The sequence below is a fragment of the Lotus japonicus genome, chromosome 4 (genome assembly GCF_012489685.1).
Source record: "Lotus japonicus ecotype B-129 chromosome 4, LjGifu_v1.2".
Taxonomy (NCBI): domain Eukaryota; kingdom Viridiplantae; phylum Streptophyta; class Magnoliopsida; order Fabales; family Fabaceae; genus Lotus; species Lotus japonicus.
Genome location: NC_080044.1, coordinates 60,904,430 through 60,930,092, shown reverse-complemented (window position 1 = coordinate 60,930,092; position 25,663 = coordinate 60,904,430). Strand labels below are relative to the sequence as shown.

At 35.5% G+C, this 25,663-nt stretch overlaps 3 protein-coding genes across 5 annotated transcripts; 2 read left to right on the top strand and 1 right to left on the bottom strand.

Moving 5' to 3' along the window:
* The first annotated feature begins 4,224 nt into the window (after positions 1-4,224).
* On the top strand, positions 4,225-8,846 carry LOC130710496 (ninja-family protein AFP3-like). 3 transcript variants are annotated; one of them, XM_057559784.1, is made up of 3 exons: positions 4,225-4,940; positions 5,013-5,232; positions 8,294-8,846. In XM_057559784.1, the coding sequence occupies exons 1-3, from the start codon at positions 4,935-4,937 to the stop codon at positions 8,701-8,703; spliced, it is 636 nt and encodes a 211-aa protein (XP_057415767.1). In that variant the 5' UTR covers positions 4,225-4,934; the 3' UTR covers positions 8,704-8,846. The 3 variants fall into 3 exon arrangements, with proteins under 3 accessions (XP_057415767.1, XP_057415769.1, XP_057415768.1); XM_057559786.1 differs by having other exon boundaries at positions 4,686-4,940; positions 8,351-8,846; XM_057559785.1 differs by having other exon boundaries at positions 4,727-4,940; positions 8,348-8,846.
* Positions 8,847-11,878: 3,032 nt separating this feature from the next.
* Positions 11,879-16,277, top strand: LOC130710495 (glycerophosphodiester phosphodiesterase GDPD6). The gene is made up of 8 exons (XM_057559782.1): positions 11,879-12,246; positions 12,822-13,000; positions 13,086-13,269; positions 13,513-13,587; positions 14,413-14,522; positions 14,908-15,126; positions 15,320-15,475; positions 15,755-16,277. The coding sequence occupies exons 1-8, from the start codon at positions 12,231-12,233 to the stop codon at positions 15,977-15,979; spliced, it is 1,164 nt and encodes a 387-aa protein (XP_057415765.1). The 5' UTR covers positions 11,879-12,230; the 3' UTR covers positions 15,980-16,277.
* Positions 16,278-17,645: 1,368 nt separating this feature from the next.
* On the bottom strand, positions 17,646-20,986 carry LOC130715281 (replication protein A 70 kDa DNA-binding subunit B). The gene is made up of 12 exons (XM_057565359.1): positions 20,751-20,986; positions 20,520-20,666; positions 20,214-20,417; positions 19,906-20,083; positions 19,522-19,792; positions 19,334-19,436; positions 19,128-19,252; positions 18,959-19,037; positions 18,721-18,865; positions 18,338-18,498; positions 18,139-18,259; positions 17,646-18,053 (listed from the first exon to the last, which is right to left on the bottom strand). The coding sequence occupies exons 1-12, from the start codon at positions 20,879-20,881 to the stop codon at positions 17,853-17,855; spliced, it is 1,866 nt and encodes a 621-aa protein (XP_057421342.1). The 5' UTR covers positions 20,882-20,986; the 3' UTR covers positions 17,646-17,852.
* Positions 20,987-25,663: the final 4,677 nt, after the last annotated feature.

Sequence of the window (25,663 nt, the reverse complement as noted above, 5' to 3'; positions counted from 1 at the left end):
TACAAGTTGTCCTTTTACAATTTTGATTTTTTATCAATTTAATCTTTAAAAAAATATTGGTAATGACCCTCATTTTGTTTTCGTTTAGTCATGGAATCCTTCTAACGGATGAATTTATATGTTATAAAAATGGATATATAAAAGGTAGGGATGAAAATGGAAAATGTACGAGTTATTTAACATTAAATTCCTCTTCTAACGGATGATCCTACCGACTACTAATATCAAAATTGCTACTTATATGTAGTCTATGAATCAAACTTGATTTCTTATAACATAGATTTGCAAACGTTGAGGTAATAAAATAAAGAGGCATATGATTCATTTATACGTTCACTTTATGTCTACTTCACTTTTTATTTGTCTTTTTTTTTCTAATCAAATAACTCATCACATCTCTTTATTCATTTTCTTTCTATCTTTCTCTTCTTTCCATATTATTTTCACTTATAAGAAGTGTGAATGAAATATAATTCTAAATTAAATGTTAAAAGCCACTAGTTACATGTAGGAGGAAAAGTGTAAGAGCGAGAGAGAAAAAATGTATGCTACCACCCCTTTCAGGGTTCTTGCTCCTTTAGGGAGACTATTTCTTCAGTTCGATATGTATATTTTCTATAATAGGTGAGAATTATTCCACATTAGATAGATTTAATATCCAAATAAGAGGGTTTTTTTTCCCTCTCTTTCTGCCTCCACTGCCTTGACCACTGCGAGGTTCCCTTGCGGCCACCTAAATGAGCATCTTTTTGCAGTTCTCCCGCAACCACCATCACTCACCTCTTGGTTATCTCCTGTGAAGGTTAAAATGCAAGGGATGGTTATAATAGTATGTTTCCATAAAACGTACTAGTAGAGCAGTGTGACACTAACTTGTCTCTATCTAGGCAATAGGAGCAAAACTGTTATATGCAATTCATTGTTGTTTTTTTGGCCTTTGCTATTAGGATTACCGCCATGTTTCTGATTAAATAGTTACTTGTTACTCCCTCCGTTCCTTTTTAAGTGTTGTTCTAGAACAAATTTTTTTTTCCTATTTAACAGTCGTTTTGATGTTTTAGGTTTCATTTTGTCAATTATACCCTTACTTTTTCAATAACTCCACTTCACATTTCCCATAAAATTCTTCTTTCTTAATAACTATGAAGACCTTTATGACTTTATGATTGGTTGAGAGCGGTAGATGGTTTAATGATATGAGAGAGTGGAAAAAAAAACTAACAATTCACTATCTTGGTTGGAGAACTTTATGACTTTATGATTGAGATGTGAGAGAGTAGAATGAGAAAAACAACTCCAATAATCAACTATCTTGTTTGGAGAGCTTTATGCTAAAACGACACTTAAAAAGGAACGGAGGGAGTGTTAACTAGAAACGAGAGGTCCAATCTGTAGCCTTAAACTGTTCATTGCTATTACTAATAGAGACTTGTTGAGAATATTGTAACTAGACTTGGTCTCCGCTTTTGGGCTTGACTCGACAATTCAATAAATTAACACTGATCTTAAAAAAAACAATTTTTTTTTGAATATTAAAGATGCAAGGGCTTTGCTAAGATGTGATTGAATCACACTCATGACATTTTCCACTTCATTTTCACTCTACTTTTTTCTATATATTGTTGGAATCAAGTGTTCGAGTCAAGTCTCACATCGGAGAAGTCAAGGTAAGAGGGAGAGTTTATAAGGAGATGGACTCATAAACCTAATGCCTTAAGGTTTTGGGTTAAGATGTGGTGTCCAAGATCTCCTTAGTGTCTCATCTCGGTCTTGGTCCGTGGGTCCTCGCCGTGACTCTCCCCAACAAGTGGTATCAGAGCCGATGGTTCGTGGGACCATGATGACTTCTTGTGTCGAAAGTCTTCCTAGCAGTGTGGCTAGGCGGCGGGTTCCGTTGGCAGCGAATGACGGTGCAAGGTGGATAGCTTCCGTAGACGGGAGGACCATTGGTGATGTGGTTGAGGGACTCACACTTGAGGGGGAGATTGTTGGAATCAAGTGTTAGAGTCAAGTCCCACATCAGAGAAGTCAAGGTAAGAGGGAGAGTTTATAAGGAGATGGACCCATAAACCTAATGCCTTAAGGTTTTGGGTTAAGATGTGGTGTCCAATATCTCCTTGGTATCTCCTCTCGGCCTTGGCCCGTTGGTCCTCGCTGTGACTCTCCCCAACAAGACATTGTTGAGAATTCAAGTGCGGAGTTGGAATCTCACATTGGTTAAGTTTGGGTGAGGAGAAGACTTTATAAGAGATGTGACCCATAAACCTAATGCCTTAAGGTTTTGGGTTAAGATTTGGCGTCGAGATCTCTTGGTGTCTTGCTCCTCGTCCCATGGGCTCCCCTGTCTTTCCCAACAAGTGGTATCAGAGTCGATGGTTGGTGTAGCCATAGTTACGGCTCCTTGTGTCGAAACTCTTCCTAGCGGTGTGGCTAGGCGGCAGGTTCCGTTGACACGGTGAAGCGAACGGCGGTGCAAGGTTGGATATGCTTCCGCGGAGGGGGGCATGATAATGTGGAGGTGACTCGCACTTGAGAGGGAGATTGTTGAGAATTCAAGTGCGGAGTTGGAGTCTCACATTGGTTAAATTTGGGTCAGGAGAAGACTTTATAAGAGATGTGACCCATATACCTAATGCCTTAAGGTTTTGGGTTAAGATGTGGCGTCGAGATCTCTTGGTGTCTTGCTCCTCGACCTATGGGCTCCCTTGTCTCCCCCAACATATATCTCACTTATTTTTCAATAAGTTATGATATATTCATCATTCTTTTTTTCTTACATATCATTTTCATTCTTTTTTTCTTTCTTTCTTTCTCTATATTTTCTATCGATCTCATCACCTATATATCACTTATTTACCTCTTCTTTCTTCATAACTTGGTGAAGTGGAGGTGGAATTAATATATGAATGAAGTATTATTCTTTTTCAATCTCTATATTTATTTTCTTCTCATGTCTCTTCAATTTTCACGTGGATGAAACTTCTTCGTTATTCTTAATAATCAATCTTTTCCCAACCCAGATAAGAAGCAATTGATTACACGTATCAATAAGCATGTTAGTATACTCGTCCACAAGTTACGTGTACTTTTGAGCCACAACCACTCATCTAAGAACTTCCACTTCCTTCCACCTATGTTCATTTTATCACAACATCCTTTCACAATTATAGGCGACAAGACATGTGAACCTCACTTCCCACCATTTACCATGTGCAAATTATGAAATGCGTTGCGAAATTGCAGTCTCAATCTATAACGAGGAAGAACAAGAACAACAAAATTGGGGTAAATGGTCACTTTGGTCCTCAAAAGTGTCCACCGACTTCAAATTCGTCCCTGAATGAATTTTATTCATCCCGCGGTCCTCCAAAGTGTCAAACGTTCGTCACTTTAGTCCTTCTGTTAAAAAAAGTATAACGGACGTTAACAATTTCTTTTTTTATATTTTTCTACCTACCTGAAAATTATTAGTTTAAATAAAAAAACAAATTAACTAAAAAATTGATTAATTAAAAAACCTCAATCTTCATCTTCCCCACTCACTCACCCCTTCCCCCCACAGTATTAGATATGCCAAAAATGTAAAAAAAATCAAGATCAAATTCCTCCCTAAGCCCAGAAACACAAATGAAATTATAGGAACTCAGATCAACATGTTGCATTAAAGAAGCAATTATCAACAAGTTGAGCAATAATATGTTATCAATATAATATATATCAGATGTCGATTAAAAAGGAACAAAGAATGGAAACAAAAAGGAAAACAAGATAGTTACGAAATTGTTCAAATTTACACATGTTACTTCTTCTACACAGCAACTGAGCAACATAAACATCTGCCATAACCACCAAGGTTGTGTCTTCAACGATGGAAGCCCTTCCTTCCTTCAAACCATCAACCAAACAACAACACCAACTCAAAACCTCCAATAACTGAAATCCTCCGCCACACCCAAAAACCCATACCGAACCCAGCTCCACCTCCACCCCCAACTCCCCGCAGAAACCCCCCTCCATCCCCTTCACCCACTCTGACCTAGGTTCATGTGCACAGTGGAAGATTTGATTGGGTTTGAAAATCTGGATTGAAGCTTCAAACCAAAAGAGGGAAAGATTGAATCTTTTATGTGGGTTTGAAAATCTGGATTCAAATCCGTGAGTTTGAAAGTCTCATCAGGATAGCGAGAACTGCATTTCGTGGGGGTGGGGGATAGGGTTTGTGGTGGGGGATTGGTTTGTGGTGGAGTTTAATTGTGATGGAAGGATTGGTGAAGATGATGAAGAAGATGAGAAGAAAGAGATGGAGAACGATGCGGGTGGTTCTCATCAAGTTTTTTTTTTTTTCCTGTTTTAATTAATTAGATTTTTAGTTCATTTTTTATTTTGATTTAATTTAATGAATTTTCAGCTTTAAAAAAAGGAAATTGTTAACGTCCGTTATACTTTTTTAAACGGAAGGATTAAAGTGACGGCCGTTTGACACATTCGGGGACCGCGAGATGGATAAAATTCATTTAGGGACGAATGTGAAGTCGGTGGACACTTTTGAGGACCAAAGTGACCATTTACCCAACAAAATTGTCTTATCATCTTCTCACTTCTCAATCACCTTCTATATGCATGGTCCACTTCTTTATCTCTTGTTCTCTTCAAACTCAGTCATATGTTTCTCTTCCTACAACAGTGCCAAATTTTTGATGTGACATTTGGCTTGGTCCACCAAAGTTGGAGTATACTTGCACTTCAAATAATTTCGTTATATATATTCGTCTACTCTACTGTATATGTAGAATGTAGTTGATAGAGATAAATAATCCCCATTATTCTTCTTCCTTTAATTTTGAGAGGGAGTAGCTGCAATTTTCATTCTCAGAGGAAGACATTCTTCAAGGGACTTTGTTCTGCTCAAGAATTTCACCTTTCTCTTGATTTCAATGGAGGTAACAACCTAATAAAGAAAAATGCTGATGAATTCAACTCCTTCACTTACCACAGAGTTTTATTTTTTGCAGCACCGATTTTTTACTGAGGAACCTAACAGCACCAACTATGAGCAGATAGACCTCACTCTGAGGCTGTCTCCATATGGCTCTGTTCCAGCAGCAGAGGGTGAGAAGGGTCTGGTGAGATTTGGGGACTTGCAGACAATGAGAAGAGTGAGAAGTGGGAAGAGACTGGTGCTGGAGAAGCAGCGAAGAGAGTATGAACTCAAGATGGCATGGCATAACTTAAGTAACTTCTTTTCTCCTGTTTTTTGCTTCTGTTCTCTTCTTTCTCAGTTACATTTATTTGTGCTTCTTTTGACATTCATGCAGCTGGGTTAGTTAAGAATTCCTTGACTTCTTAGGCATGAACAAAAAAGATTTTTGTCTTCGATTCGAGTATCTCACCTCTCACTTCTTTGAAGCCAAAACTAGTCTCGTTTGGAGAATCATGACAGTTTTTACTTTAACGGAAATCTAACTTGTCTACGGCTAGACCAACCTTATTGGTAATCATGAACAATTATATTGATTAATTAAAAAATTAATAATTAAGGAGTATTGTGTCTAGGCTGCCCAACCATCTTCTGGGGGCTTTTAACCACCACTAACTATCATCATTGTACATATGTCAAAATGTAACTAGTGACGGTCAATAACCCCATTAACTGAAAATTGGCCCTCAAGAAAAAAAGTGTGCATCAGCTGCCACATCATGACCTTAAATGTGCACAGTAGGATGTCACATAACTAAAATTGATGATGTGTCAATGCTGAAATGTTTTTTTTTATAGGCAATATAAAATATATTGAATGGAAGTACAAGGGGTACTTCAACCCAATACAAAAGAAGAGAGTAGATAAAATTACAAGATAAAAGCAGCAAAAGACTGTAAAGAAATAAACTTAAGCTAACCCACCCCCAACCCCTCCAAGGAAGAGAGACCTTAGAAAGAGGCCTCATTAAAACCTTACTAGGAAAAACCCCCTTAGGAAAACCTAGTGAAGGAAAAAGAGTACCTCTTACTAAGATCAAAACGACACTTCCAAGGAGTAAATACCAACATAAATGAGTATATCATTAACACACCAGCTGCTCCTAATTCTTTCCAACACTGCTATATAGAGGTAAACATCAAATCCTTCTAACCAAGTTCTACACAGTATCAGCAAGCTCCAGGAACTTCAGATGAAATACCAAACTCAACTACCACGGCCAAGCCATGATATTGTATAACATTGCACTACCAAAGCTTTAAAATGGTCCCATCAATTCCACCAAGACCCTGTCAATATAGCGTGAATAACAGCCCATGGAATAAGTCTACAAGATTTGCAACATAAATACCAAGGACCTCTAATCCATCAAAAATACGTGAATAACCAGCCACTCAGTCACACAATAGCAAACCAGTTCAATTTTCCATCAACATCAGTAACCTGCAAGGTGAATTAAGGCAAGCATTGCATTGGTTCATTGCACCATTCATAATAGGAATACTTAAAATCCTTCTGTCTAGCCCGGAGCCAATTCCAAGCTTTTAATTTAATTTTGTCCACCAAAACTGGACTTTCAACAGCCTCCCCTCTAAATAATAATCCATTTCTTCCATTCCAAAGCACCATGACAGTAGCTAGCCAAACTGAGGAAAATCCTCCTCTTTTCAACACTGTGCAGCTCTCCACAAATTGCAGAAAGTGGTTACAGGGATCATCAGTAAGCACCAAGCACAGGTTAAGCCACATTAGTACCTTAGCCCACACCTTCCAAGCAAAGGCACAGTCAATGCTGAAATGTGTTTCTCTTAGCTATATCAACTTTTTATGGAATGAGAGTCAACAATAGGGACCAAAGTCATCCTATTATCAAAAGACGGTGATCAAATTGAGGCGTACTGAAAATTATATTTAAGTCTAAAATCATTAGAATCTTAACAGTAAAGTTTTAAAATAGGCAAACTTTTCAATTTTGTTTGCTCACAGCGGGTTATAATACTGTTTTACAAGTACCCAATCAACGAATGTCAAGTGTCAAATTGTGCTATGTCATTCTAACTTATAAAATTCCTAATTTGATCCTCCAACTACTTTTATTATAAATTTTACCATATACTAAAAATACAATTATTTTTCAGAAAATGTTTATTTTCTGATTTTCAAATTGATTTTAACCTTTATTGAAGTTAATTGTAAACCTTTAAGTTGATTTGGGGCAAATTAACCAAATTTTCCTCCTCTCCTTCTATGTACATTTCATCTTCTTCTTTGTTGTGTTCATCATGCCGTTGTGGTCTGCCTCTTACTCCGGAATGAGAAACATACAACTCTGCTATATATATATATATATATGATGACGCATAAAACCTTTTGATAGTTGTGTTTTGGCAAAAGCCAATATGAAAGTGGCTTTATTTTGCAGAGATTATCACGAGACAAGACATGATTTTATGAATCTACAATTAACACTTCAGACATGAAATCAACTAGCAGCAACCGCTTGATTTCACACTCAAAAACTATGTATTTGATTTTGTTTGATTCCAATCTTTTACAAATGTCTAGGTTTTTATTTATTACAAATAAGTTCTTCTATTTGGTTCTGTCAAAAAAAAAAAGTTCTTCTATTTGTTTTATGTTCAATTCGCTGATTGAATTTTAGCCTTGGAGAAAGAATATAATTAAGCTACTTTTATTCCTCACTTTTTTTTGTTCTTGTTTCCATACGTCTCTATAAGATAGGTGTTTGATTAATCTCTTGGATTAGGCAACCAAATTAGGATAGAGCCAAATGTATTTTCCCAGTACCTGTAATTATGTAAATTTAGAGTTCAAATATAAGATAACATGCTTATGAGATCAAAATCTTTGGGGTTTATGAATTCTTTTTTTAATTATGGTTGAGTGTTTCTCAGATCTTATTTTAGGTTTAGTTTGGTTTTTTAATTTCAAAAATAATTAAAAAATATAAATAGTTGGGGGATAAAATGTAAAATACAAGAAGTTTAGGGACTCAAATTTAGAACATAAAACTTGTTGGTCAAACTGATGACATGGCAGCATAGTTCATTAGGCATATTTCTATTGGTCACTAAGTGGGGGGCATGACTGCTGTTTAAAACACAACCAACATTATTCAGTTTGCCTTTAAAATATTCTATATAATTCTCTCAAATTCTTCTAAAATGAACATCTCATTATTGGCAAGTATAATTGTCCACAATACAGTAATTAAAGCTAAGCATGTGTTACTAGCTTGTTAAATCCATTCAAGTAAGTTTAACTTGGAAATTACTTGCATTTGGAATTGACAGATATGTCATTGTTGCACATAAGCTCTGACGTTTTAATCTTTGCTTATATTGAAGAAGGAGCTAGCTCTAGCATCCAAACATCACCTAAGGAGGAATATAATCCCATGGTTACCCCAAAAGAATCAATGCTTCTGGAGAGACTTGAGCATGTGAATCCTCGTCTTGAGGGTGATGATGCAATGGACATTCTGAGACAAATGCCTAGAGTGACCACTACTGGAGATGGCCCTAATGGGAAGAGAATCGAAGGACTTCTTCACAAGTATAAGGGAGGTCAAGTTTGTATTGTGTGTGTCTGTCATGGTAGCTTCCTCTCTCCCACTGAATTTGTGATGCATGCTGGAGGAAAGGAAGTGGCTAATCCCATGACACACATCACTGTTTGTTCTGATTCCTTTTGTATCATTTGACAATGTGGTGTTTTTCTTATCCTAAGATGTAATGCATGTTAAATATCAGCTATTATAATTTTGCCCCATGTAGCACAATAATTTGAAATTTGTACTATAAAACATATTTTCTGTTTGCCTTGAGGAGACACAGTTAAACAAGAACTTTCATATTGTGTATAATAAGCACTTTCGTCACATCACAAACACAATTGTCTAACATCTCATATTCTATCGCACGGTAGAAATTATCCTTAGCAAAAACCTTGAAACATGATCATGTTTTTTTCTATTTATCTCCATGACTTTGGCCTAAAATTGAAAAAAAATAATATTTGAAAGAGCCTAAAATTGAAATTGATATCAAGAAATTTTTATTGATTTCATGGAGGGCATAACGCTGCATCTGTACCGCTCTTTAGTCCTTATCCAACGGCTGCCACGGGTGGGGAGAAAGTACGCCCCTCGGATCGCCAGCGTAGCCCTATTATCCTTCCAAATGGGCCAACAATCCCTCCGCCAGATTCTATTCTTTTGGGCCAACCGAACCCATTCTTTCCACAGCCTTCACACCATAACACTCATCTTGGACCAAAAACAGAAGGACAAGGCAAAATTTTAAAACATTCAATATAATTATCCTTTTCTCTACTAAAATGAATGGAAGTATGATATTCCATATAATAAGCTAAGCATGTTTTAGTAGCTTGTTAAATCCACGTTCAAAAAAAAAAGCTTGTTAAATCCATTCATTATAAGGTTAGCTTGGAAACTAACTTGCATAGTTTGGAATTTAAAGATAAATCTTCGTTGCATATAAACTCTTGTGTTTTACTTGTAATCTTGCTTTTATTTGTTACAAGACTTTTAATCTTGCTTATGATTCATCCTTCAATATTTTTTTAAGAAAAAGTTATAAATACTTATTAGAGTTTAATGGATATGCACTGACAGTGTAAAATAGTTTTACACAGTCATCCAATCAAAGCATGCCACATAGGAGAGATAATTACATTTGACTTTAATTTTAATTAAAAGAATAATATATTTTCTGATTTGGCGGAATTCAATTGGATGTCTGTGTAAAACTATTTTACACTGTCAGTGCATATCCATTAAACTCTACTTATTATACGATTTAAATTATAAAATATAATTTTTTTTTCATAATACTCCATCATCTTATTTGATTGGTAGTTTTTGTTAAAAAAAATATTGTTAGTTTATTTTGGTTTGGAAAGTCAAAGCTCACATTCCAAGAGAAGAGACCAATCGTTGAGTTCAAGTTTTAACAACCAACCAAGGGTGAATAGTCACTTTCGTCCCTAAAGTTTCAAGCGTCGGGCATATTAGTCTCTATTCTATAGAAATGTCGCCCGTAGTCCCTGAAGTTACAAAACGTCGATCACGTTAGTCCCTCGGTTGGATCCCGTCAGTGAACGGTAACAGCCAAGGTGATTTGGCACGTTATGTGTCCATGTGGAATTTCCACGTGGATTTAAATATTTAGAAATTTTTTTGAAAAACTTAAAAACTTCAATTTAGTCCCCGGAATAAAATCCCAAAATCAGACAAACTTCAATCTTTTTCCATCATCTTCTTCCTCCTCATCATCTTACACAGAAAAAATAATTGAACATGATAAAAACTCTCTTCCTTCTTCATCATCTCATTCACGAACCAAATTATAAAAAAAAAATTAAAATCTTCATCATCAACTCATTCCTCACCACCTTCATTTTCACATATAAAACCCTAGAACAAAACCCATAAACAAAATAACTCTAAAAATACTTTCTTTCCCAAATCCTCTACATTGAAACCTCATTCTTCTTCTTCAGCTTCAACTTCTTCTTCAATGGCCACCCCTTCACTTTCTCCTCACCCTTTCTTCCCTTCCCCTTAGATATGTAAGTGTACGGATCTTTTGCAACAAGAGCTTCGATTTGGGTTCGTCTGGTCCGTCCTCTCCTTCTTCATCTTCAACAAACGAGACTCGATGCAGCATTTCGTGAATCTGGGTTTTGGGGGCCAGATTTGGAACCCCACCTTGAACTCAGAAAGACTGCTGGGCGTTTAGGTGTAGAGAGGCTGATGCGCTATCGTGCGCCGCGAGGTTGAGGTAGCTCAACATGGACAAGTGTTTGGGGCTCACTGATATTGGGCTGGCTCAAATCGTTGTTGGGTGTAGCTGATTGGAGTCATTGTGTTTGAAGTGGTGTATGAAGATTTCTGATCTGGGTATTGATCTTCTTTGCAAGAAGTGCTTGGAATTGAAATTTCTGGATGTGTCTTATCTCAAGGTTAGTTAGTGTGTGGTATTATTAGGATTTGGAAATGGTAGATAATAGGAATAACCGAATAAGACTGAGACAAATAAACCCCACAGTCTTTTGTTCTTTTGTTACTACTACATGGGGCCGGTTATATCACAGATGACTCACACAAATGGGTGATGGAGGATATGGGGTTTAAGTTGGGGAAGGATGCTAATCATTTATCCAAACAAAAGGGTTGGTATTAGGAGGTTTTTCTTTCTTTTTTCTGGAAAATGGTGAACAAAAGAATGAAGAGGGTGTAGAAGATGGTTGCAGGAGGAGGAAGATGGGGAGGAGGACTGGTGGTTGAGGGAGAGGGACCATGGTGATATTATTATACAATAGTAATTTCTTATATTTTAACTTTTTTTTTATGATCTGATCTGGTTCATGAGTGAGGTTGATGAAGAAAAATGAGAGTTTTATGTTTATTTTAATTTCCTGGATATTGAATAAAAGTGATGATGTAGAGGAAGAAGATGATGGGAAGATTGAAGTTTTTCTGATTTTGGGATTTTTTTCGGGGACTAAATTGAAGTTTTTAAGTTTTTCAAAAAAAATTCTAAATATTTAAATCCACGTGGAAATTCCACATGGACACATAACGTGCCAAATCACCTTGGCCGTTACCGTTAACTGACGGGATCTAACCGAGGGACTAACGTGATCGATGTTTTGTAACTTTAGGAACTACGGGCGACATTTCTATAGAATAGGGACTAATATGTCCGACGCTTGTAACTTTAGGGACGAAAGTGACCATTCACCCACCAACAAATGAGAAAGAAAGAAAGATACCGATTTAACATCAAACACGTAACAAACGTTATCTATCTTGATACAATGATACCTCTCTCAATCTTAAAGAGCAAGCTGGAACATGATATAATTATGAAATTCTGGGTATGTATGAGAATTACAAATATTTACCTGAACCAGGAGTAACATGTAGGATATATCGTATTATTTTGAAGGAACTGGGAAAAAAATAGATTGACTTGTGAGATAAAGGGAATATTCAATGGATATCCTGCTATTTTCGTGGCAAAGAAAACAAATAACGACTTTGATCTCAATAATTGAACATAGTCGCTCCTATATATATAGCAAATGCAAACCAGGTTGGAGACTCAATTTATGAAGTGAGCAACACACCACACGTCCACACCACACCACACCACGCCCTTCTTCTTCTTCTTCTTCTTCTTCTCAATCTCTTTCTCTATTTCCATGGCCTCGTCAACGAGTAAGTCTTTTAACTTTTCAGAATCTGTGTTTTTCTACATTTACTTTTTTCACGTATGTTTTGTTATATGCTATGCTCTTCTTTCTGATTTGTTTCCCCCTTTCGTTTTGTTAAGCTAAGTGATGATTTGTTACTCGTTGTACATTCTCTGTTTCTTGCATTACAAAAATTTGGGGGTAAACCATCTAGAACCATCATTGTTTCGTAATTAATCAATCAAGCTTTGCCATTCAGTTTCTCAATGTATCAATCGACCTGCCAAATTCCTAACAAGTGGGTTGGTTAGCTATTGTTCTTGATTTAGCGAATCACAAGTTAAGGAAGCTGTTCCGTGTTTTGTTTGTTATGTTTTTCTGGTGGGTTTTTTTTGTCTTTTTTATTCTTTTGGTACAAGGTTTACAACTGGTAGGAGCTAGGAGACATACGAGGTCCAGGGATAGCCGGGTGCAATTTATCTTTCCGATGTACAAAAAAAAACACTTGTGAGAATGAGACTGGGACACATATTTTTCATATGTGTGGAAATACCTGTTTTTCTTGTAGTGCTTCCAGCTGAATATCACTTAACTTTACAGGTTTTGCACCTTTTGTATTTCTATTTCTCGTCATTGGGGCCGTTGCACGACCATTACATCCACTTCCTAGCAAAGGTCATCATGGAAGTAGGCAGCCTCTGCAGACTTGGCGCCCGTATAACATTGCACATCGAGGTTCAAATGGAGAGCTTCCCGAAGAAACTCGTCCTGCATACTTGGTGAATAAGGACTACACTCTTTTGGCAAAATTGCATTACTTTCGCATAAGGTGAATACTTGCCTAAAAATGAATGATTCTTGCAGAGAGCTATTGAAGAAGGCACAGACTTCATTGAAACTGATATCTTGTCTTCCAAAGATGGTGTTCTTATATGTTTCCATGACTTTAAACTTGATGATACTACTGACATTGCAAAATACAAAGAGTTTGCTGATCGCAAGAGAACATACGAAGTCCAAGGGGAAAACGTCACTGGCTTTTTTACTGGTAATGGTGCTATTCTTTGTTTGGAGGTTAATCTGATTGATGCTGTCTACTGCTTATGACATAATTGCATAAGCTTGAAATGCATCTCGATTTTCATGTTCTTAGGAATGTGTGTCCTCGAAGGTTTGCTTGTATTTCAAGTTTTGCTTGTTTTGAAAGTCCTTTTTGGCTTCTAAACAAACTTGGTTCTTGTTGAAAGAATTTAATCTGATAAAATAATTATGCTCATTTATATATTTGCAGTTGATTTCACTTTAAAGGAACTAAAGTCATTGAGAGTGAATCAGAGGTTTAGCTTCAGGGATCAACAGTATAATGGTTAGTCCTTCCTTACACTTCGTAGCTTCTCATTCAATTATATATAATTTTCTGTCATTTGTTTGAGTTGTGCATGCTTGGTTGTGAACTATTCTGTTGCTATAGTTTACTACCTGGTACTTATAAGTTCTAAACGAATTGCAAATATAATTTTAATTCATGTTAGATTTTCATGAGAATTGACATTAATTCTGAAAGTATAGAAATCAAGGAGTAAACCTCCTTTACATTAGAACAAAAGAAGTGTAGAAAATGCAGTAAAGATTAGCTTTTAGAATAGTTGGTTACTTTGTTCATGATTTGGCATCTGAGTTTCTATGACCAAGTTGTTTAGAGTTCCAATCCTTGTTGCCTCTATACTTCTAATAGAAAAAGTTGAATATCATCGGGGGAGTGTTAAAAATATAATATAAAACCATTTGTGTTTCTTCGCCCAACAATTTAAGCTTTTGTGATTGATTCATGGAATATAAGATAATTAGAACTTAAACAGAGACTTCCTTCCTTGGCCTAATCCACCAAATCCTCTATAGAATTATTTTGTCCTCTCAACTATTTCCAAACCCCTCCTTATTCACATGTATAATTTCCCTTGGCCAACACAGTCTCCAAACTACTCACCTTTTTTTTCTTTATCCACCGCACACAAACACACACTAAGAAGAGTGGGACTGGGACTATTTTTTTTTTCTTTTAATTTTTCAAGAATCTGTCTGCTGATGTCTTGTTTTTCTCTTATGATTATTGCATGAAACTATTATTAATTTGGAACCTATCAAAGTAGCTAGCGTTAAGTTTTAACCTTATACTTTGAATCTCTTTCAGGAAAATTTCAAATCATCACTTTCGAAGAGTTCATTTCCATAGCACTGGATGCACCCAGGGTTGTTGGAGTATATCCAGAGATAAAAAATCCAGTGTTTATCAATCAGCATGTGAGTATTTCTCCTTAGAATAACAAAAGACTAAATGTCCAGAGAGAGAGAGGGAGGGGAGAATATTATAGCAACAAATATAAGTTGTCTATCAGAATATATTAAAATCCACCATTCTTATTTTACACGTGTCTCAATGAACTAAACTCTCATCTTTACTTTAAATTAAGTCTGATGACTACTACATGAGGTTAGATATTGTTGGATGTGTCAAAAGATACAAATTGCATTCAGAAGGAGTTTCTATCACATGTTAGAATGTATATGCAAAATCTTACAATGTCATGCTCATACTTGATCATTTGGTCTAAGTTACTAATATGTTCTGGTCAATTTAATTAAGGGCTGTGTCTGTTTTCTGTTCTTTAATTGATACAATCAACAGGTGAAATGGTCAGATGGCAGAAGATTTGAGGACGTGTTTGTGGAGACACTTCAGAAACATGGATACAAGGGTTCATACCTGTCAAAAGATTGGTTGAAACAACCAGCATTCATTCAGTCGTTTGCTCCAACATCACTTGTGTATATATCAAATCAAACGGACTTGCCCAAGGTTTTCTTAATTGATGATATTACTATTCCAACACAAGACACTAACCAGGTGTGTAAATGCGTCCTGGTGTAACCTCCCTGAAGCTGCATTAGGATTATTCAATTTATGTGTTGTCTACAAGTCTTTTGAAAAAAATGGTTTTTTTTTTATGGAGTTGGGTATACTTGTAACATTAATTATTCATGTCATTAGTTGTCTAATCTTAAGCCTAACAAAATACTACTGTTATGATGATGTGCAGTCATACTGGGAAATTACATCCGATAAATACTTTGCCTACATAAAGCAATATGTTGTCGGAATTGGACCTTGGAAGGATACAATAGCACCAGTGGTAAATAACTATGTGGTGAATCCCACTGATCTTGTTGCCAGGGCACATGCTCATAACCTGCAGGTACACTTTATTTAAAGCTTGTTTTCTTTCATATGATTTCATGAATTTGTTAATAATCAGAAGATTGTATGTGTATGAACCAAGTTTAAGTTGTTGGGGAAATGACATGTGAATGATTTTATATTATATTTATGTCGGTAAAATTCAGTAAATATGTATTCTTAATTTTATTGTCTTGTTTGACATTTCCCCTCTTTTATTTGTAATGTATTGAATTGTCTTCCTTGATTTGTGTTAGAGCTAAACAAATGACAACATGAATTGCTAATAATGATGCAGGTGCATCCATATACTTACAGAAATGAGAACAAGTATTTGCATTTCAATTTTAGCCAAGATCCGTATGTGGAGTATGATTACTGGATCAACAAGGTAGGAGTTGATGGCCTTTTCACAGACTTCACTGGTAGTCTTCATAATTTTCAAGAGTGGACCTCCTATAAGAGTCAAGATGCATCCAAGCTATTGCATAAAATTGCTCAGTTGGTATCCCCTTACAAATGACCATGAAAGTCATGTGATGTGGAAGTGTCAAATACTATGATGCATCCATGGAGAGATTATCAATGGTATAGGTAGACTTTGTGTGTGTTTGGATTACAGTTGAGTCCTAAGTCCTACTGGATTTTCATTTCAATCCGAATAAGAGTTTCATTTAGTTTTAGTTTTGAAGTGAGTACTTACGTCCGTTTCCACTTGTGTCAACATTCAAAACAGTAGCAATTTCATTTGTTTTAGAATGCTAGAAAACCAGCAACAATAATGCATGGGAAAATCATCCCACCCTTTCGTTTCCTTTTAATTTGATTTGTAATCATCTGTTCTGTGTCAGCTTTGTCCTCGCTCTTCAGTTACGCAATTATTAGTATTGGATATTTTTCAAACATACGTTATATTTTTCGTGTGAACACACATCAAAATATAATTCTACTTTTGCTTTCATCACTATAATAAAACCTAATTATTGGGAGAACCAAAATCCCAAATGTATATAAATAAATCACAATGCCAGCAATATCTTTTTTTTTCTTCTTAAAAACATCCAATATTATTAAGCAAAACCCGCAGGCACAAATTGCCAAATTTAGAAGTAAAAAGCGACAATCACTAATAATAGAGTCAAGATACGAGCGACTCTTAAAAGGTCATTTCCAAGCCTCAAAGAATGCCAAACAGTCCCGTTTCAAAATGGCAATATCTTTTCTTAAATTTAGGCAAAATAGCATTTTAATCAAAAGCTCTTTTGAACACAGTAAACTAATCGAATACAAGTGTTGTGGTTAGCCATTCTTCTCAACTACTAATATAACATAATATGCTTGGTAAATGAACTTTTTTTGCTTGTATTTTTCAAAAATAGTAATATGAGCTTATAGGCTATAGCTTACTAATTTTAAATTTTATCCTCTATTTTAATAAAATCCATCCTCTCTTATTGCTAATTAGTATGGAATGTTACATATGAAATTAGGTTCTTATTTTTCACATTTACTGTTCTATTATTTTTAATGCCCAAATTTATTTTATTTAAAAATAAAATCTTCTATATTCAGATAAAAAAAATATAAGAATTTATATAAAAAAAATATAAACGAATGTATGTAAAAAATTATAAATGTGTGATCACCAACTTCTAACCCATTTTTAGTTATTTTTTCAACTTCTATCTAATTTTTCAACATTTTTTGCCAAATAGACACTAAGAACATCCCCTAAGAAAAGGGGGAAACTAATGTGTGTTGTGTTGGTGCCATTTTTCTTTGGACGAATTTCAGATACTGGACTTGGTTTTTTTCTTTGACACATAAATGCATCATTGTCATAAGTCATAACTAAATCTAGAGCCAAAAAAATGTGCACAATTATGCACACTAATATTCGATAGAATCAGAGAGATATTTGAAAATATCATGCTAAATAGTATAAGCTTTTGTTTACTATTATTATCATTATTTCTTTGAGAAATCCTTTGATAGAATTCTTTTAAGTAAATGAAAGAAAAAAGTTTTCTCACAGGTGGACTTAACTGCCCTTAGCCATACCAGATTTTTCCCATTTTTCATAGGGCAAAATCAAACCAAGTAACCAACTTTGATGACAATATAAGAAAACTGCCTAACATGAACTAAGTCATTCACTCCAAGCCTAATTGAAAAAGCCGTATAGAAAATAAAAGAACAAGGCAATGATCCATGACATAAAATCACTAACGTGAATGCCGATATCTAATAACTTGAAGATGCAACATTGCATTTCAATCTGGAAGTCAGCAAATGTATAATATAAACCAGCTGAGGACTTTATAATTACAATCAATAACATTTGCCAAAAAGCTGTTAACCAAAAGTTTTAGAAACTGTAAATCACCATATCCATCTTATTGTGCAGCTTTCATTTTTGATATCTCTTCCAAGAGGAGTCTTGACTCCGCAGCAAAGTCAACAGGAACAACAGCCCGTGCTGTTATCCTTTGCCTCTTCTCGTTGTTATACTCATTCTGAGAAACACTGACTCGGAATAGGTGTGGAACCCAGGTAGCTTGTTTCAATTTCAACTGATAAGGATTGTCTTCTCCCTCCTGAAATAAACACAATAAGCTTAGTTACAAAGTTAGGATTGAATGATTATGCTCTATGACTTAAGACACAGGAATCTTGTGTTACCTGTTGCTTAAGGTTGTCTAGCTCATCAGCAGAGCACCCAACAATCTTCTCAGCTTCATCATTAAAGACTGAGATATAAGCCTCACCACTTGCATCAGAAACTTTTACAACCATGATATACCTGAAAGGGACAAAGTGAAAATTTAAAACAATGATATTGCCCAACAAACTTTCAAATTTAACATGGCATTTGCATTACCTTAAACTGCATTGTTCATCATTTTTCTGGCAAGCTTCACACCAGTACCCAGCACCAAAGCTTTCAGTAACTTTCTTATTGCAAGTCTTGCAGGCCCGATACGACATTGTCTGATCTGGCTTTATGAAACTTATATGCCCTCTAACACTGAAAAACACAGGCTACAAAAGCAATAGAAGAGGCCATAATTAGAATAGTAACTCAGATGGCAATCCATTAAAAACTGGCAAGACTCCCAAGACTATAATAGTTTTCATCAAACATTCAGAAAAAATTAACACATAGGGAACTGTATTATCAGGACCAAAACGTTTTAAAAACATTTCCCGAAAATATTGGGATGAAATATTAGAACAGATAATATACAATTCTGCAAAAGATACCTTGTCCTGCCCCAGGGATGTGTTAGTGGTTATGTGAGAGAGTGGAACCCGATCAGCATACACCGATCTAGCTCCATTGGGGGATGTTGCACTTGAACCAGAGCCAACAGAAGCCAGTGGAGCATCCTTACCTTCAGCATCATACCTGCAGCCCAGATAAGCAAATAAATGCAATTGTCGTCAAAATTTGAAAGATCATATGTGAACAAGGGAAATACAGCCCAGTGGAGATGCATACCAGCATTTTAGTCTCTTTGCTTCAGGTATGTCTGGATTTATCAGAACCAGACTTTTGCTTATAGTTGACAAAGAAACACCTGAAACAAATGGGATTCAATAACAACAAATATGTGAGCTTCTTGCATCTATGTCTCGCTACAATGATCAAAGCTTCCAATTTAACATACCTTGAAAGTCCCCAACCCTGAGGGCTTTGATTGCAACTACCGGAGATTTATCAGCCATGTCCAGCAACTCTTGTCCTATGTTAGTTGCAAGATCATTCCACAAAGACACAACTACTGTCTTCTTCCTGCAATGTCAAACCAGGTATTCAAACTCAGCAAAAAGTTCAAATCCTAACCACTGTGGGTGTAAAATAGCAAATACTCACGTTTCATCAGCAATAGTGATATCACGCTTAGGAATAGTCTCATTATTGATCTTCCGACGAATGCTTGTTGATGCAGACACATTCTGAACAACTCCAACAACATCTGAAATTCAAAGCATACATCATCAATAAGAGTAACAGCAAAAGAATGAAACACAGCAGTAGCAAGTCTTATAAACAATACCCACCAACAAGTTCATTCTTATTGACAAAAGGACCCAGCTGATCAATCTGGACAAAGTTGAATTTAGTTTCAGGAACAAAAACCGCTTCATTGGCCACCTCTTCTACCTCAGAGTTCTCATTCAGAGTCATTTCATAATCATTTTGAACAGTTTTGAACTGTTTGTTAGCAACTTTCAAAGTTCCCTTAGAAATGTAGTAAACCTTTCCCAAAACAAATTTGTCATAAAATTTCCTCGCAGCATCATTGAACATTGTTGCTTGAATTTGAGTACCCTAAACATTTCAAAACAAGAAAGCAACATTACCATCTACACTTTAAAAGCACAACAACATTCAACTATCAAATACATTCAACATACTGATCCAATAGACAAATTGCTACTTACTTCTTCATCTGTCAACTCAACATTGAAGACACAACCTTCCCCTCTAGCATTCTTATATGTACGCATGTTCCCTTTGCTGGTAACACTGACCTTAATCGTCCAATTAGCCTGATAAGGATTCAAAGAAACAAGAGGACGCACCCTGCGTGTCATCGCCATTCGTGCAGCAGGAGCCACACTGACAACCAAAACCCCACAAAAAATTAGCGCCTAAATCGCAAATCACAGAGAAACCCAGATCCAAAAACCCTAACACACAGTGAACATCAACAAAATCACAAACAAGGTAAAGGTAAACGTAAACTCACTTTCCATGTTGCTCGTGTACAATCTGAGCAGCCGATTTCGTCACCATTTCCTGCTTCGGCTTCAGAACAATCCCAGCAGCAGCTTCGCTCTTGACTCCACCGTCCTCCCTGGGCTTCAAAACAATACCAGCAGCGGTTTGCTCAGTCTTGATCTCCATTTCAAGCGCAGGAGAAACCGCTTCACACTTGGTCACAATAAGGTATCTGCAAAACAAAAACAAAAACCAAAAGATTACAAATCGATCACGAAAATCAGACACAGATGCGCAAGAAGTAGCAGTATCGGAGAAATTAGGGTTTGCTTACTTCTCAGGCTTATTGGGTATATCATTGACAGTGTAATCAAGGATGCGAATCAACCCTAAGTTCTGAATATTCCCAGAGAGAACCTCAGAGTACATGCTGGAAGGAAGAATCGCCTTCAGCTTCAATTTTCCATCGTTCGCAGCAAACCTGTCAACGAAATCAAACAACAAAAACCAGTCAATAGATGAAAATCGCGATGATCTGGAAATGGAAATGGAAAACTTAGCATACATGTATCTGTTCATGCCGCTTTGTTTGAGATCGAGGACTTGGACAATGAGTTCGGGGAGATCTGAGGAGGAGTCAGGGGAGGGGTTTGCGATCAAGGTGGAGATGGCGTTTGGGGTGATGGATTTGGCCATTGGAGAGAGTGAGGGAGAGGAATTAGGGTTTGTGTTTGGGGAAGAAAGAGGGGAAGTGTGATAGAGAAGAAGAAGAAGAAGAAGAAGAAGAGGGAGAGGTTTTTGTATGAGTGGAGTGTGGCGGGAATGGGGGTTTGAAACGGTGTGTGTTGGCGGCTTTTTTGGTAGTGTGTTTTCACTTTTCAATTATTCAGTATTCACTATTGGCGGTACATTGAAAACACACGCTTAAAACTAATGGCGCCATATTGTGTATAATAAGCACTTTCGTCACATCACAAACACAATTGTCTAACATCTCATATTCTATCGCACGGTAGAAATTATCCTTAGCAAAAACCTTGAAACATGATCATGTTTTTTTCTATTTATCTCCATGACTTTGGCCTAAAATTGAAAAAAAATAATATTTGAAAGAGCCTAAAATTGAAATTGATATCAAGAAATTTTTATTGATTTCATGGAGGGCATAACGCTGCATCTGTACCGCTCTTTAGTCCTTATCCAACGGCTGCCACGGGTGGGGAGAAAGTACGCCCCTCGGATCGCCAGCGTAGCCCTATTATCCTTCCAAATGGGCCAACAATCCCTCCGCCAGATTCTATTCTTTTGGGCCAACCGAACCCATTCTTTCCACAGCCTTCACACCATAACACTCATCTTGGACCAAAAACAGAAGGACAAGGCAAAATTTTAATGGCGCCATATTTCATGGTAATTTATTCAATGTGGATTACTCCGTTAGAAAAAAAGGCTAAACTGGTTATAATTTGAATAGTATTTTATTTATGATAAATTTAATTTAATTTATTTTCTTATGATTTATAAATGTAATTAGAAATGTATTGAAGTAAATTAAATTGAAATTTCATACGTGTATAGTTATTTTTTGGATAAAAAATTGTTTGTTATATGTAATTTGTGAAATTTAGTAATATGTGTTTTTAATATTTTTTCGATGCGTCGGAAAATAATATGTGTTTTCATATTGCATATGCTTTAGTAATTTAGATTAAAAAGATCAAGATAAATAAAGAACTATATTTCTATAGCTTCTATAAAATTGTTGGTTAGTTTGGAAACTATATAATTTTAAAAATATTAATAATGAATACAAAAGAGCATGGCAAAATCGATGCATTGTTTAGTCATGAGGTCAACTAAAAAATTAAATATTTTGAAACTAGTATAACAAATTATTAATTTATTTTTAATATTATTTGAATTTGTTAGGATATATTATTGTTTATTATATTATCATAATTATTTTTATTTAACATTTTTTAAAAATCAATAGTAAGGATAATTCATTTAGATGTTACATTTTTTCTGGGTCACATTTAGATGTGGCTTAATTAACTTGAAAATAGGAAAATTTGTTTTAACATATAAACTTAAAAAAATACAAAAAATAACGAACTTGATGGGCCAATTCCAATCGCTCCATGAACCTGCTTCTTGGTGGATTAGACGGGGTGGGTCAAAACCGACATATGTGGATTTGTAAACTCAACCTCCCCCATCTTTAATTTGTCGGTTGGTGGGACCTAACGGATCAACTCGTTTTAGCATTCATAGTTTAAATGTACATATTTAATTTTCCTTAAGTAATGTTTTAGGTTTAAGTATTTGTAAAACCTAGTCTTACAAGAATGTGAGTTTTAAAAACTCAACTCAAATAAGATTGTCTCACTTGTAGAGAGGATACATGCCTTATATCAAATGTGAAAATTAATCCAACCCATCAATATCTTAGTATTTATTATGTGTTATGTGTAACACCCCATTTTTCGTTATTAGGTTATTTATTATCTTATTTTAATTATTATTATGATATATGGTAATTTGATGAATTATGTGATTTAATTAGATGATAAGGTGATTATGTGATTTAATTAGATGATAAGGTGATTATGTGATTTTATTAGATAATTAAGTGATTATGTGATATAGATAAATAAAAGTTTTAGGTTTTAAGTGAGTAGTTGGGAGTGGGGCCCATTGTAAGACTATTTAAGGGTTAGAAGTGAAATAGAAAGAGAGAAATCAGAATTTGAGAATTGGAGAAATTAGCAGAGCAGAAGAAAAGAAGCGTGAAAGAGAAAAGGGGAGAAAAGAGACAAAAAACCTAGAATTTGATCTTCAAGATGTAAGGGTTTGAATTCATGTTCTCTGGATTGGTATGATAGTGGATAATGATAGAAAGTCTGATTTAGGAACCCTAGGATTCAAGTTTTTTCTAAACTGAAGGTGGATAGTTGAATTTAGGGTTATGAATTGTGGGTGGAAGAGAGGGGGTAGCGCGTCGCGCATGAGACTGCAGAAATTTACGAGCTCTTGAACTCTATTTAGAGTTGTGTTAATAACCGAATTTGAAGAAGTAATCTTCATAAAAGTCGTAGCCCTTTCTGTTATAAAACTTTTGCCGCTGGTTTCACGTCATTTCGACGTCTATAGCTCGAGTTAGATGCGTTTTAGTGAGGATAGGTTAAGTTGTCTCGTTTCTCACGAACTGCTGTTAGTGTTAGATTTTTCCTGAATTTTGTACTTTGAATTTAAAGTTGAAAATTTACAGGAATTTACAAAACGTGTATAGGAAACCATGATAAAAATATTAGATTTTTTTGAGTGTATTTGAGGTATTTAAAAATTCGCCTAGGTTGCTGTACAGTTTATAACCGTTTTGAATAAAAATGAGTCATTTTAGGTGCAAATGTTGTTTTCAAAAAAAGATGTGTTGCGCGCGCGTGGTGATGCGCAAGGCACGGTGGCGCGCGGCCATGGCGAGGGTTGCGCGTGAGGGAGGTGGCGCATGTAGGTAGTAGTGGTAGTGCGCGCATGAGGGGGGTGGTGTAGGAGATGGTGAGTTTTTGGGAAAAAATAGGAAGAATCCAGTTTTTGTATAATAGTTGCAGAACCTGTTATATATGAACTATATTTAATTCACATCTGTTTAATAGTTGATTATATGATGTTATTTCTGAATTGATGTTATGTGTTAAGTTGTTAAGTTACTGTGATTGCAAGTTGTGTGATTGATAACATGTAAGTGTGTGTTTTGTGAAATTGGAGATGATTTGAATTGTTGAGCTGGTGATGAATATGCTAAAATAATTAAGACTTGGAGATGGTCTGAATATGCATATGTTAGTTGAGTTTTGCACACTGCATAGTTGTCAAGAGGCAATGTTTGCTAGTTCTCGTGGAGGCTAGTGACTTGTCCCAAAACTGGAGTGGTTTTGAAGCCTAGAGCGAGGGCTTTATTGATGGTTATCTGTCTGGAGTGGACGCGGTGATATCGCTAAGGATAACAACTTTGGTACCAAAGGCATTTGCACGGGTCACACTTGAGTCATATGTGTTAGGATGTTATTGATGCTAATTAATGGTAATTGTGATATTTTCTGAGATTTAATGTTGTGGTAATTGGAGACAATAATATTTGCTTACTTGATGCTATGAATTATGGAGTATTGTCATAACTGTGAGATTGATTGATTATATTAAATTACATAATTTATTATTTGTTAGTGGAGCGTGAATAATTTATGTGGGACATAGATAAGCTTTTACATTATTTATTATTATGCTTATCCATATGATATGAGTTCTCACCCTTCTGTTGGAATGATGTTCTATGCGACATCGCTCAGGTACCGAGGGTAGTGGAGGTTCTGCGAGGGTTAGTTGGAGGAGCTAGTCTTTCATTTATGGTTTAGTTAGGAGAGTCATGCTCTGTTATGTAACACAGGGAAAACGTTTAGCTTTGTACCTTGATGTTAAGAGTTATTTTATGAACTCTCTTTATTCATTATTGGATAATGTTTAATTTTGGAGTTGAAAATAAATCCGTTGTGTTATGCATATGAAGTTTGACATTAAAGTTGGAAAATTTATATATTTATTATGAGCATGACAGGTGTTTTGATTTATGGTTTTGGAGAATAAGTGTGACACCCTCTATGTTATGCATTTTACTCTGATTTAAGCTATAATATGGGGTTTAGAGGGTGTTACATTATGGGACATTTCATGATAAGACAATCCATTTATAATATTGAAATTGAGATGTGAAATGTGGCATTCCCATACAAGCTTACTTGTGCCAATAATGCCAATAAGCTTATTGGCTGAGTTGTCAATCCTCATCTCATCATTTTATAAACTTTTCTCTTTCAAGCTACCCCACGACCGCCTAGGGGTTAAATTTTGAACTAAATGTTTAAAAAATGTAATTATCCGCCAATTTTGTTGGAGCTTGTTGTTCATTATTTCATAATTGAAATATCTCACCCTCCACTATTTCTGCGATTTGATAAATGGGCAATAATAATTATATTGAAGTTTTTTTAAAGGAAGATTTTGAAATATCCATATGAAATTCTTTTTGTTGACAAATGTGAAAGAGAAAAAATTATTATTGTATATATGCTTATATGCTTATATGTTGTTAATGTAATTTATAATGTTTGTGAAGTTTTGATTTTGACATGAATGACCTGGGGATGATCCATTAGTTTCTTAGCATTGAAGTGGTGCAATCTATTGATGGATTTTTTATTTGACAAATGAAACATGTTCAAAGATTATTTTAAACAAGTGGGAGAAGATGCAAGCTACATGCACCATATCAGAGATAAAGTATCTAGCTAACATGATTTAAATAAAAAGGGTTAAATATGTTTTTTTCCTCTTGCAAAGGTTGTTATTATTTGTTTTAGACCCTAATACATGAGCTAAAAGCAAGATGGTTCAATATCAATGAAACTATAAAACATTTGA